This window comes from Poeciliopsis prolifica, unplaced genomic scaffold, assembly GCF_027474105.1.
Source record: "Poeciliopsis prolifica strain line A6 unplaced genomic scaffold, Auburn_PproV2 SCAFFOLD085, whole genome shotgun sequence".
NCBI classification, from domain to species: Eukaryota; Metazoa; Chordata; class Actinopteri; order Cyprinodontiformes; family Poeciliidae; genus Poeciliopsis; species Poeciliopsis prolifica.
In genome coordinates, this window is record NW_026562460.1 from 748,806 (window position 1) to 763,288 (window position 14,483).

A 14,483-nucleotide genomic window follows, 5' to 3' on the forward strand; every position below is an offset into this window, starting at 1 on the left:
CCACTATTGATTGATTTGTTCACTCCTCGCTTGTTTCTGTCTTGTTTGCAGACAGCAGAGCTTGGGGTAACCGAGCACATAGAGGGCGACCCGTGTAAATTTGCCCTGTGGGCAGGAAGAACCCCGTCTTCTGATAATAAAACTGTGCTAAAAGTAGGTCAAAATCATTTTAACACCGTAATGCTTTGAGACATCATTATGCTCCCTTTAACACAGAAAACATATCTCCTCCAGGCATCCAGCATGGAAGCCAAACAGGAATGGATAAAAAACATCCGTGAGGTAATCCAAGAGAGAATGACTCACCTGAAGGGGGCGCTGAAGGAGCCTCTTCATCTGCCTAAAACACCTGCACTGACTAAGCCCAGGAACTTCACTAAGAGGTCAGCCAGCAGCTTCATTTCCACCTGAATGACTATGAAGCTGCTGGCTTTATTTCCAGCAGCTTCATTTTCTTATATATTAGCTATATCTGATAATCTCAGTAATGATAATATGAGTATGGATTATTGTTGTGATAATAGCAAATAATAGGTTAAGTCTAAAACATAGTGAACAGATCCTCTGTCATGTGGCCTTCTGAAGCCACAGACCTTTAATCCCAACACTTCTGTATGTTTGGCCTCATTCAGGGAGGGAGGGGACGATGGAGACAGCCAGGGAGACGGCAGCAGCCAACCAGATACCATCTCCATCGCCTCAAGGACATCCCAGAACACCATAGACAGTGACAAGGTAGGAAGCCCAATCTGAGCATGTGCGTAAGGAGTCGGCTGACGAAGGCTGGCTCTGTAACGAGCTGATGACCCACAGCTGGGCCTGCACTACAGGGTCTCCTGAGCAGCTACCATAGGCTGCAGCAGGGGCAGAGTGTGTGTCTGTGGTAACAGGACTGACCGCGTATGGCAGCACTGTGACTGGGTTCAAGGAGCTGCATGTTTCAAAAGTACTGAGTAATGTGAATATGAAGAGCGATGAAGACTCTATTCAGGTTGTGTTCCGGTGTGTGTGCCGCTGACGCTGCGTGCCAACCAGCCGCCCACTTCCAAGTAAGAGGTGCTGCATTTACAGTGTGTGCTCAACTTTAACATAACTAATTTAATCCTTTAAAATTGTTTGGGAATAAAAAGTAAAACTTGTTTTGTTGTAAAGCTATATATAATTTTTGAAGGTTTTTAATAAATGACATTTGAATCATTTGTCATTAGTCTTAAGCTATTTAACAAGGTGTCAACATCCATAAACTGACCAAACGGGTTGTTTGGTGAGAACTTATTCAGGATTTTCAGGATTTGAAGCAGGGCCCTGACCTCTTCGTACTACTGCTACTACTACTACTGTGTGTGTGCTCGCATGCACACGCACAAACACACAGTCACTGGAGTTCTGCTATAACGTGGCCTTTTCACAGTGCAACCCCACGCCTACACACTGTCTTTCCTAAAATGTCAGCAGCCACCGAGCTGCCACACACACACACACACACACACCCCCACACACACACACACCACACACACACACACACACACACACACACACACACACACACACACACAAACAAAGAATGGTCCCAGCAGTCCAGCTTGTGTTGTTTTTACTCTCTGTGTCTCAGTTTACAACTGTTCATTTTGTCCATTTCTACTAAATATTTTTAGGTCTAATTTGTAGCATGAGGCAAGTTTCCTCATTCTTGGTGTTTTTATTCGGCATCGTAAAAATGGAACTTGTCTGCCTCTCTTCCCAGTGGAATAAGGAATTTCTCTGCCACTTTGTGTGGGTGTGTTGTTACTTTACTCTGCTTTATTGTTCTGTGGATTTGGAAAATTCCATCTTCCTATTCTTGGATCCACCTCTGATGTTTTCCTGAAAACCAGTTTTGTTGTGAACTTTGTTTACAGAGATCCTGTTTGATTTTTGCCACCGCAGTTAAAGCTCTGTTTGTAGATGGATTGTGGTGAAACAGTTGTGACCTCTGTTCATGCATGATGCTTACTTGCTGTGTGAGATGGGAACATTTAAAGCTCTTACTATGTTTTATGCATATGTTCTCAATGATCCTATCATTGGAATTTTCTAATGTTGAATTTGAATTATATTTTCAGGTAAAGATATAAAGGTTTTGAACTGCATCTTTAATTTTGGGGCATTTCTTAAAGAAGAAAAATAACTATTTTGGATTTTTTTTAAAAAGGTACAAAAGAATTGTGTAATGTACTTTATTGAGATGTTGTAATTGTAATGACTATAATTAAAATGACAAGCATGCACATTCAACAACTTGGAGATTGTAAAGTCTTATGGCTACAAGCAGAAAAGATTTTCGGTGTCACTCTGTGTTGCACTTTGGTAAAACGAGTGTCTGGCTGAAGCTGCTGTTTCTAGCCAGTATATCATGAAGTGGATGAGGCTTGTTGTCCAAGATGGCCTCCATGTTGGACAGGATCCTTCACCACTATAAAATGTTTACTAGCAAAGTATTTACTAATAACTTGGAAGGTATAAGACATATGTTAGTTTTACCTGTAGTTAACTTGCTGATTGAGTTGTGACGCTTTTGTTTTGAGGGACAATTTTCTGTTTGACTATTAGCACAAAGGCAACTTAACAACAATGAACGAACAGAAAATAAATTGTAACAGAGCTTTTAATATGTATATTATTAGCGTCAGGCTTGATAAAGACAAAAGGTTAATTTATTTCATACATAAGTACTTGTTTTAGATGATGTGATTTAAACTGTGCATTTGCTTAATTATATGTCAAAACTAGAGTTATCTTGCATTGTGAATGTCATTTTAAATTAAAATCAATAAAGTAGTACTTTAGTGTATGCTACAACTAGTGGCTTGACTTGAAACAACACTTTACAATAGTCTATTAAAGGCCTTTCTGTCCAACTTGGATGAATAGAGTCCAGGTCAGGGAAGGTATCGCTGGTATTTATTGTTTTAATGAATTGATTTCAGTTACTTCTGCAAAGTTCCTCTAGTGTACAGTCTACACATCTGCACCAAGTGGTCAGATTTGTGTAATCTTTGTTTTTTTTCTGTAAAAAAAAAAAAAAAAAAAAAAAAACAGTCAGAAAAAACTGTAGGATGGAAAATATCCTTTTAATTTGACCCCTGCTGGGTCTAAGGCCAGTCTGCCTTTTATGTAGTGTTAATACTTTAATGTGATTGCACACTGTTTAGCATAATATGATTTAATAGGCATCTGAATTAGTCATTAATTAAATGTAAAATAAAAATTGTATGAAAATATGTTCTGACTGATTAAAAAATGTTTGGATCCCAGATTGTTTGGGTGATGGCGGTAGTAAACCTCTTGCTATTTTAGTTTGGGACCTCAAAAAGAACAAGTAGCATTATTTTTATTTGAATGGCAGGTGGGGGTCAGAGAGTCCAACAGGGGGCGCCGCTGCATGGCATACTGCCCAGGTGGCTACGATCTAGTAGCTTGCCTACATTAGCATGCAGATCTGTGTATGAATGAAAGTAATGTGAAGCACTGGACAGGGCATTGATGCCTTTGAGGCTGGATACTTTGTTTGATTTCTGTTGTTCTTGTCTGTTTTTCTTAATTCCCATTAGGATCAGTTCTCTGCGAGTCCAGACGATCGCTACTGTTCTGGACTTTCACCCAATCTACTTCTCTCTCTTTCCCAGTTTATGTTTTTGTTGCCTCTCTCAGGCTGCCTGCACACAAACATTGAGGTTCTGCTTTCAGAAACATTCCTTGTGCTTTATGTTCTCTGGTTTCACTTCTCATCTCTCCTCCTCCTATAAAAACAGCCCAGCATTGGTCCAGTCACATGTTCCACTGTCTGCCTTTCCAGGGTGTGTGTGTGTTTAGGGTGAAGCTACTGTTTCTGGTGGTTTTGGATGACAAATGTCTTGTATATATATTTTTTCTCTTTTTATTTTTTCTCATCTCCTTATTCTTTTAGCTTAAAAATATAATACATTTTATTTGTAGGTGCCTTTCTTGACACTCAAGATCACCTTACAAAGATTAACATAAAACAGGCGTAATATTGAAATGCACAGTAAAATTAACAGACAGATCTTTAACTGTACTGTCTCCAACATTTTCTGTCCAATTAGCACATTTTAATTGATTTTCCACTTAAACTGATACCTTTGATAGGATGGCAGTTTTAAATTAGAGCAGTAAAGCAAAATTATTTCACTAGAACAGAGATGTGGTGTGATTCATGTAATGTTCAGCAGGACAGACACTGCGACCAGAAAGAGAAGTTTGATCAAGTAGAAGAACTCATTTCTGTACTTCCAAGCTGTTTTGGCCTTGGTGTCATCCCAACAGTGAACTGAAGTTCAATTTCCTTCAAAACTTCACAAAAAATATCTTAACCATTTAAGCATTATTCTGATTTGCATTTTAAAGCTGATTGAAATAGTTTCCAGTGTCCTCTTCACTCATAAACCACAACAGTGTGAGTGTTGGCCGCATTGTGTGTTTGGGTGGCAAACGAAGAGATCACTTGATAAAGAGCAGCTAAGTTTGTTACTGTTTTTATTGCCAGTTGTAATAACACTAGGAGAAGAACTGTGTCATTTCCTGCAGAAATTAGGCAGGTATACATTTGCTGGTTTGATATCCAGTAGTTCTTGTTCTGCCTGTAAATACTTCTCCAAATAAACCTAATGTCACCTTTATTAAAATCTGTCTCATTGGCAACAACTTTATTTCACTGGAAATCCAAATACTAACATAACAATTTGCAAAGACAGAAGTTATTTATTTCAGAATTAATATATCTCAATATACATTATGATATAATGTATATTATATAAGACAGACGGTGCAAAAAGGTTTGTTGGAAGTTCGTATGTTACTGGATGAAATAACAAAAAGCAAAAAAATAAATTCTCAAAATTCTACACAGCTTGAAAAACGTCAGTGTGATATTAGTTGTATTATTATAAATCAACAAAACTTTGATATATTTACACTGTTCCAAAAAATACACAAAAATAACACATCCTCAATCTGAATGAATAAAATAAATATAAAAATAATTTCCACCTGTTGTCTGTTCCATTTGCACAACAGTGGACAAACTAAGTGGACAGTTTGATTTCACAGAAGTTTGATTTACTTGAAGTTATATTGTGTTGTTTGAGTGTTCCCTTTATTTTTTTGAGCAGTATATATATAGATGTGGGAATGTGATGCCCAAGCTGAAGAGGTTCTCTGTTCCTTTGATCTGCTAGTTGTGTTGACCCTTAAGCAGCCGACAAGATGGAGGCAGACAGCAGTGCAGCCATGTATAGTGCAAACAAAGGATTAGTCTCGGAATTGTTGACACATCTGTCATAATCATAATGAAAATCTCTGCTGAAATGAACTCATTTTAGACTGCAGCCACTGCTGACCTTCAGGCTAACCTAAAACATAGTTATGGTTCTTTACTTGTTAAAAATTGTCATTATTCACAAAAAGAAGTACAGAAAAACAACACATTTTTCTCAGCATCCTGTGGAAATGCTGCTACATTTGAAAAACTTTTCAGAAGTCCTTCTATAAAAATGGAATGGATGAAATTGATTAGAGTCAAAATATCAGTTTTAAAATCAGGAGGACAAACTTCAGATTTTGCTCCCTTCGTTTAGGACACAAGCAGATGTTGATGGGAACAAAGGGTGTGGTAAAAAACTAAAACTATAATTACTTTGCAATAATTTTTTATCTTTTTTTTTTTTTTTTTTTTTTTTTTTTTACCCAGATGCCCCCTTACATTCTTATGTCGGTCTAATTGTTGGTGTCGTTCCCTGTATATTGACTCCATTGCTGCTCTTCTCCAGGTAGACAACAAGGAAGGCAGTTTATTTATTCATAAATCTGATTTCTGTTTGGTGAAGTTTGGCTTGATCCTAAAGACAGACGTGGAATTGTTTCGCTCTTGTAAATATCATGAAAGATGACTGTTATGAGTTTGTGACCTGAAGTTTTTTTTTTTTTTTTCCCTTCTTTGCTTGATCTACTGCTTTTAGCTGAAGCTTTAGTTAATTTACATTAACATGTTCAGTGTAAACATGATGAAGATGTTATCATGAAGGACTCACACCAACCATTGAGTTGGTCTTTGCTGTACCTCAGCTCTGTGATTCTTTCCTGATGTTCTACTGCAACCTTCGCCTCCTCTATATGACTGGATTCTCCTTCCTGTGACGCGTTCCAGTATTATGAGGCGGCTGTGGCTCAGCCTGTGGTCTGCGTTATTTAAAGCATCGTTCCAGTGGCTGTAAGCTTGGCAGTCTTCATGGCTCCTTTGCCACCAGTATTGCTCTCTAGATGCTTATTTAGCTCCTGCCTTTTTTATGAGCCACGCTCTATAAATCTTAGCCACTGTGTGGAACAGGAGCCCACCAGTGTCTGGACCACTGTAGTACAGAAAAAAAATAAAAATAAATAAATGTATACTATATAAATTTGAAAATAGGGAATGATGTCATTGTTTTCACCCAGAATCAATCAATACTGATCATTTGTGCACTTGATGCACTTTCATCAAATACAATGAAGAAGTCTGAAGATAGGATTATGCAGATGATACTTACATATTTCATCGAGTAATGAATGATTATGCAAGAGCATAAACATGTAGTTGAAAGATTGACAGAGGACAGTGACTGGTTTTTAGACCTTTGCTGAGGTCAATAAGACTGGATAACTGCTGATCACCTTCTCCCAACATGAAGGATATTGGAGCCTATTTATTAGTGGATCTGTAATGGAAAAGACTTTCTAAGGTCTTTAGACCTCAATGAGAATCATTATCTGCAAATGGAGAAGGAATAGAACAGCGATCGGTTGTTTCTGCAGTGGACACCTTCCAAAGTTACTTAAAGCACATCACCAACTCACTCTGGATACCTAAGCCCAGCATACCTAAAACTCAGTTCAAATCGATGAGGGTCGTTAATATCAATGCGTCGTGACATAGCTGACCCCCAAAGCTGCTGTTCAGCTCCTGTACAGAAATGCATGTTTTTACCTTCACAAACCCAGGAGAGCCAATCAGCCCTCATGGACTGACTCGTTTGCTTTTTTTACTTCTTAAAGTAGAAAAAATTTGATCAGGATGAATGCAACAAAAGCTATTTTCATAAGAATTTCTCCTGTACATAAGTGAGAACTGGTCTATAATCTGATGTTCCGATGATCGGTTTGGAAATAAAAATGGCCTTTCTTGGTGCTGCAGCGTGCCGATTAGATTCTGCTACACAGGCAGCAATTGTTGACATGTATGTTCTCATGAATCAGATTCATTGAGCTCAAAGTGAAGCTACACTGTAACCATCTGCTACTCATATGACTTTGCCCTTCCCATTTCCACACACACATGCACTTATTTTGCTGGCAGTTGAAAGCGTTTGTGCCTCAGTCGCTTCTATGGAGTGGGAGAAATGTGAACACACTGACACATACGCACACACAGCGAGCAGAATAGTGTTGTCATCAAACACAAAGCAACGGCTGTTTGTTCAGGCTGAGGCAGAGGGTGCATGAGGGCGTGTTTGCGTCTGTGTGTATGTGGCAGAGACACCAAGAAGAGAGCTGTCAGAGGAACAGAGCGAAAGAGAGGTGGAAGAGAAGAAGCCGACATGCCAAAGTGGATGAGCTTTAAATTGTTCAAGGAGAGCAGCAGAGTGAGTACAAACTGCTGGGCTGAACTCAGACTGAACAAACAAGCTGCTGCTGTTTTCTTCTGCTTTAATGTCAAACTATTCTTCTGGGAGAAGCTGTATAGAAACTAAACTGTGTTTAAAGGATACAGCTGTGACTTATGATTTTCTGTTTCCAGCAGAACTGGTCTCCTGCAGGTAGAAAACATTTTTAATGCTTTTTGTCTTGTAGGAAAGGACTGTAAGCTCCTCTTTCTTACACCAGTTGTCTGACCAGGCTGATCCACTGATTTACGCCTTGACAGTTTTTCTTCTCCTGAATGTGTCTCTCGTCCTCTTTGCACAGAGAGCATCCCATGTAGTCTGACTTTTTCTGAAGATGACTTGCTGTTTTCACTTTTCAATTATTCTGCCACACTTGAGTTTGTAAACATCATTGAAATGATTGCATATCATTATCATAGTTTAACGTTTTTATAGTAAAAGAAATTTTAGGTTTCTTTTTGAGGTCCTTCCATGTCCATAATATTGAGTTTTCAATTTGCTTAAGTCCAACTTTGCTATAGCAGAGTAGATTAATACTTAAAGTGTGTGTGTGTGTGTGTGTGTGTGTGTGTGGGTGGGTGGGTGGGTGGGTGGGTGAGGGGGTGAGTGCGTGCGTGTGGAGGTGTGGGGGTGTCTGTAGGTTTGGGGGTGTGTGTGTAGGTTTGGGGGTGTGTGTGTAGGTTTGGGGGTGTGTGTGTAGGTTTGGGGGTGTGTGTGTAGGTTTGGGGGTGTGTCTGTAGGTTTGGGGGTGTGTCTGTAGGTTTGGGGGTGTGTGTGTAGGTTTGGGGGTGTGTCTGTAGGTTTGGGGGTGTGTAGGTTTGGGGGTGTGTGTGTGGGCAACAGGAGGGCAGGCAGACAGGTGGATTCAAGTGAAAACATTGTTACTTTTTCACTAACTTCAGTAAATTTCTTTTCTAAGAACCCTTATGCTAGTTTTATAAGAAGGATTTTAAATGTGCAAAATGTATGTAGTATGGAGCATCTCCAGTGCCTTACACAGCTTTTTATACCCCTCAACCTTTTTTCATTTGAGATGTATTTTTCAAAAATACATCTTGAAAACAATTATTTTCCTCCCACAAACTTTATTATGTTTTGACTGTAGTTGAAGTGATATGACAACACAAAGTGGCTTATAACTGTAGTGAAAGGAAGAAAATACACAATTTTCAATCGTTTGAATAAATGAACACAAAGCGTAACATGTGACATGGTAAATGTCCTCTAATCTGATACACTTACAGAAAGTCTGGTGCAATCAGTTGTCTTTAACCTAGACATTGTCTTCCTTGGCAATTCTACTTTTCATCTCCCTTCATTGCTCTATCTGGGATTTCTATTTTTCTTTCAGCTGGGCGAATCAGCGAACAGAAGACGTTTTGAACGATTACATTAATTTTCTGCTCTGTTCTTGAATTGTAGTTTCAGTAATAGAAGTGAAGGAAGCCTTTCAGTCCGTGTTGGCAATGCTTCCCAATTTTGAGCAATTAAAATTGGAGCAAGTACAATGCATGAACTTTTGTCGTTGGCAAAGATGTCATGGCCCGACTCCCCAAGGTGCTGTTTACAGTGCACACAATGTCTCGTAAGCTTCATTGAGCTGTCGTACCTCACTGCCAAACACCCAACAGTTTCAAACTTCACCCGAGTTTATGCCTCAAGCTAACAATAATTTCTTAGCAGTCGAAGGTTAAGAAACAAGTGACTGTTTTTTTACTTCAAAAGTCATCTAATCTATTCAGTCCATCCTCTTAAAATGGGAAACGATTGAAACGTGAACATCCATCAGAAATGACAGGCTCAGATGGCAGGATCTGTCAACAGGACAACTAGGAGTTGCAAGAAGAAAGTTTCTGTTAAAGGAAAGCTTCAAGAAGTCCTTTTTGCATTGTAGGCCAAAAAGCAGACATGTGGAAGAAAGAAGAGACCCCAAAGTATCGACTCTGGATGACTCACCACCAATCCACCCCTCACTTTTAATTTTTCTTTTTCTTCTTGGTGAAAAAATACATCTTGACAACAATTATTTTCCTCCCACTTCACAACTATGTAGATAATCCATCATGCTGCTCTTTCATTCACACCGTTAGCATGCTATCATTGTTTGACATTGTTTTACAATGACTGTGAATTGATTTTACAACTCATTTAAAATCAATTCAGACGTTTTGGTTTTCATATTTTCACATTTTGTTTGGTTTAAAAAATAAAATTAGTTCACTGACTCATACAGAAAAGGTGTGGCCAGTGGAAACCTTTTAGTTCATGGATGGTTGTTTTATGTTTTCTTTTATTCTACTTTTCACACAGTACAGAAACCTGAAAATAGCTTTGAATAGATGAATTTTCCTGAGCTGTGAAAGCTGTTCATTCATTCGAGTGTTGGAACATGTACTTGGTCTCTGACCCCCTTCTTATCAGCCATCACCGTCTTTACCTTGGTCTTTTTATTGTTTGTGACATGCTTCTACCCACACTCCACCCATGTATAGATGCTACTTGTTGCTTTCTGTCAAACAATATGTGAGAATAACTGGATTCTTCTAACATGAATCAATCACCTCATTTACTGTATTGAAGTTTATCCATGTCAGGACATGAAACCGCTGCATTTAATACCCAGAACTTTGCACAGAAGGACACTCATCATGTTGATGTGCATAAGCACATTATTGTGAAGCGGTTTCTTTTAAAATTTATGTCACAAATTGTCTGTGTGACCAGCTGACTGTCAGATTTATAATAATAAATAGAACTGTGGTGGATCATCATGCTGACATAAGAGAAACTCAATCAACTTCAGCCAGTGGGGTTCTTTGCTTTGTGCCAAACCCTTTAGAGAGTCCGACCCTCAATGTGAAACACTTTATCAGCCCTACATAGTTCCACTCCACACACCCTTTGGTTTTATGATGCCACTTTAAAACTGATGTGCAATATTATATAATCTGTGATATGAGGCAGATCAGAGGCGGTTTAGAGAGGGGTTCGTCTGTGCAGTGTGATAATGGCTGAAGCAGGCTTTATAATTCAGAGTTGGGACACTCTAATCACGGCATCTCTGAATGTTTATGGGCTCCATGCTTATATACATGTGACTGCAAACACATGGAGGGTAAATGTGTGTTGGCACTGTTTGTTCTTGGTTCTGTAGTGACTTCACCCCAACAGGTTTGATATGTAGCTGTAGACGATCATCTTAACTCAGTTCACCACCGAAATGTCCAAACAGAACCTGGTGATTGGATGTACAGTATATTTTCACTTCAGTACCTGGGGGAATTGTTCCATGCCTTTCTGTCCAGTTTTAAAACGGATAGTGAACATCCAAAAGAAGGCATGTTTTACATTCAAGACCTTATCTAGATGGCTGTTCTTAACAAGGTATTACATCTTAAATGAATCAACTTGAAGCTTTAATTGCTTTAGTAGACTGTCACTCTTCATTATTTGTGATTTTGGTTATCTGAAGTCGGTATACAAATTATGGCTCCAGAGAATGTAAAAAAACTCACCTTGTCAGTCAGTACAGTCAGTCCTGCTGGATGTTGACTCTTATTCCTCACATTGACTACAAACCTGAAGCTGCTGGAGCACTGAATTATTCTCAGAAACCTCAGACAGTGCGAGCGGGTGTGTGTGTGTGTGTGTGTGGGGGGGGGGGGGGTGTTAGAGAGGTCATATGACAGCTGGTAGATGTTTTTATTAATAACATTCACTAAAGCTCTTTGTTTTCATCTTTGGTGAACCTTGTTTTTCATATCTTCACTGTAATATAAACCAATGATACTGAACTGATTTAGTTTAGTAATGTCAATTAGGATCAGCTCAATTTGTGTGTACATTCATACATCTAGTCTTAATCTGGCCCAAGTCTAATTCTCTTTGTCATTCAGGATCAGTGTAACTGAGTTTGGTAAGTTAGTCTTTCTGGAATGCCTCAATTAAATTCTGAACCCAAACTGGGATCAGGGTTTCCCAAGCCATAACTTTATACTTGAGGTGTTGACATAGGCTTAAGGCCCAGGATGTGAATCCCACCGTCTTCATCCCCAGATGGTGGGATTAAATCAAATAGTATTGTAATTTCAGTAAGCAAATGTTAAAGTTCCAGGTGTCAAAAGGTAAGCATTCGTGAAGATCCTGTGAATGTCTGGGATGCCCTACGCAACTGCATAGTTGGTGCATACCTCAGGTCATCTTTGAATCTGACCAGCATTACACAGCCTGTTTCAAGATCCATTGATTTGACTGAATGCAAGAACATTTTTTAAATCTTTTTGTGCTTGCCTTTTTAAAAAATGTTAGAACATAGTTGTGTGTCTGGGTATTGTCAACAGTGTCTTCCAACCGCGTACACCATAATTACCTAATAATAAAAAAAAAAATTGATACATAAACACATAGTGCCCCTGCCAATGGGCTCGGCTAGTTAACTTGGGGAAACATCTCTGTCTCAAGAACATTTTCTTTTGCAAACATGACAATATCCTGCACAAACTCAGGTGTTAAAAAAGGTAAAGTAAACATCCTGAAACCAAAGGATGTGTTGAGTAGAAATGAGTCTTTTTATTAGTGGTTTGATAACTGCTGTTTTTAAAGGCCTGGGGAAAAACACCTGATGATCAGCTCTGATGAATCAGAGCTGACGCACCGACAGGCTGAACTTCCATTTAAAAAAAGTTGTGGGTATGATACCAAGACAGCAATAAGAGGAGCTAAATTGATTTATGTTTTCTTCTAACCTTTTATAGTTGAATACTTGAAATCGAGTCTCTTTTTTTGCATTTGTCATGTTTGTGCCTAGCATTGAAATTGGATTTAGTCTGGATGTGCAGATTGATCTAATTAAAAAAAAATCTTAGCAGAAAATTTGGCAAATAAATTGCAGACTGTGTTAGAGTGGAGTTCAGGTGGTTCAGTTACACGAGTCGGCTGTGGCATTATTGTTTTTCTTTCTGATTTCTGCTGAGAATGTTTCCCTTGCATGTTTTAGTGTTGAGTGATATATAGATTTTGTAATAAACGTGACGTTGAGTTTTACGCCATTCATGTTTGGCACTACAACAAAGATTTGTTGCAATTCTGTTTGCACACATCTCCATGGAGACTTGTTTGTATCAGAAACAACCTTCACTTCATTGGGAGCAATAAAATCAATATCTGAAATTTGAGAATGGAAGTTATCTACTGGGTTAAAGTGTAGAGGTGAGGAGAAGGAGTAAATATAATAAAAGCCTTTGTTGTATGTTAGATTAGGTAATACGCTTTCAAAAATTCAAAATTTATTAGGTCTATTTTCATCATATTTTTTTCTTTTCTTTTATTTAATTTTTTTCAGAAAGGCCTGTTCACCACATCAAAATATCTATTAAAAATAAATTTCATCAGTAAATGACACTGATGTCATACAGATTGTCATCTCTGTGCTGTCTTCTACTGAAGCATGTGACCATCACAAGGTGTCATGTGCACACACGTTTGGAGTGCGCAGAGGAGGGTCATATGACAAGACAGCAGAGCGTAATTCCCACTCTCTCAAACGAAGCAAGTCAGTCTGAAAACATGGTGGAGGTGGAAGTCAGCGACAGTCCTGAAGCAACAAGACATCTTACAAAACATCATTTGGTCAATGTTCCTTCTCATTCAGAGGTCCTCACTTCTGAAACAGTTTACCTTCAATTATAAGGTAAATATTATAAATATTTACACATATTAATATATTTTGAGACCGAGATGAAACAATGGCTACAACAACAGCAAATATGTGAATACTGATGTATCCTGACATATGAAGAATTAGCTTCCTCTAATGCATATTTTACTTTTTTTGTCACATAAATTCAATATATGTGTGTGTATGTGACAGAAAAGAGTTGCTCTAGTTATCATGTAACATTATTTAACATGTTGTCTTTGATGAAATAAACTTAAACTGAACTGAATGCAGCTGGAATGTCCTCAGACCTCACAGGTGATCTGAAAGCAACAAAGTTATGATGCTGGTTTGATTGTTAAATGTGAAAAGAACATCTGACACTTCTGGGTTTTCAGAGTTCATTTTATGATAAAACCGGCTCTGACAGTTATGATTCATAACTATGGCACTTGCTATTATTTTTGCAAGTGCAGCTGATTATCTCAAGCTGAAATATGTAAACTTTGACCCCAAATCCTAGAAGATCTAATAAGGTGGCTTCATGGATACAGAGCTGTATGGGTGAGGATCATATCCACCACTCCATCGCTCTGCCCAGCTTTCTAACCAGAAAGCTAGACAAAGCTTTAAAAGGGAACAGTAAAAGTAAATGAGGTGGATTAGCAGAGCTTTAATCGGACCCGCCTTTAGATTTGTTGGGAGACTGACTGCTACTGGACATCCGTCCTTCACCATCCACATCTACTTCTTCGAAGTACTTGGATGATATGAGTTAAGATGCTTAATTTCCCTTTGTGACTGACTCTAACCCTACCCATACATCTACTGTACATACCTACCTGAGAACTCTGGAAGTTTTATACAAAAAACTATCATCCATCAGGTCATCCAGCCAACCCTTCAACTGTTTATTCATTCATTTGTCCATCTGTATAAATGTCAACCTTTGTCCATTATTTCATGTCATGCAGTCAGTGGTGTTTAAGGCCAGATCACTACAGTAAAATCTTTACTATGTTCAAACTGAAATTTTGTATTTCTGCTTTATATTAATGCTTCAAATGAACAGAGACAGAACAGAAAATTGGAGCCAAAAACATTTTGAAATTTGATATGAAAATGTGCAGGAA

At 38.4% G+C, this 14,483-nt stretch overlaps 1 protein-coding gene across 1 annotated transcript in view; it reads left to right on the forward strand.

The window, feature by feature from the left end:
- The window catches only part of kalrna (kalirin RhoGEF kinase a), a 142,626-nt gene that overhangs the window by 82,623 nt on the left and 45,520 nt on the right, over positions 1 to 14,483 (forward strand). The window contains exons 36-38 of the mRNA XM_055022402.1: positions 52 to 153; positions 235 to 383; positions 633 to 735. Of these exons, the coding sequence (XP_054878377.1) occupies positions 52 to 153; positions 235 to 383; positions 633 to 735 (354 nt within the window). The remainder of the gene's footprint in view (positions 1 to 51; positions 154 to 234; positions 384 to 632; positions 736 to 14,483) is intronic.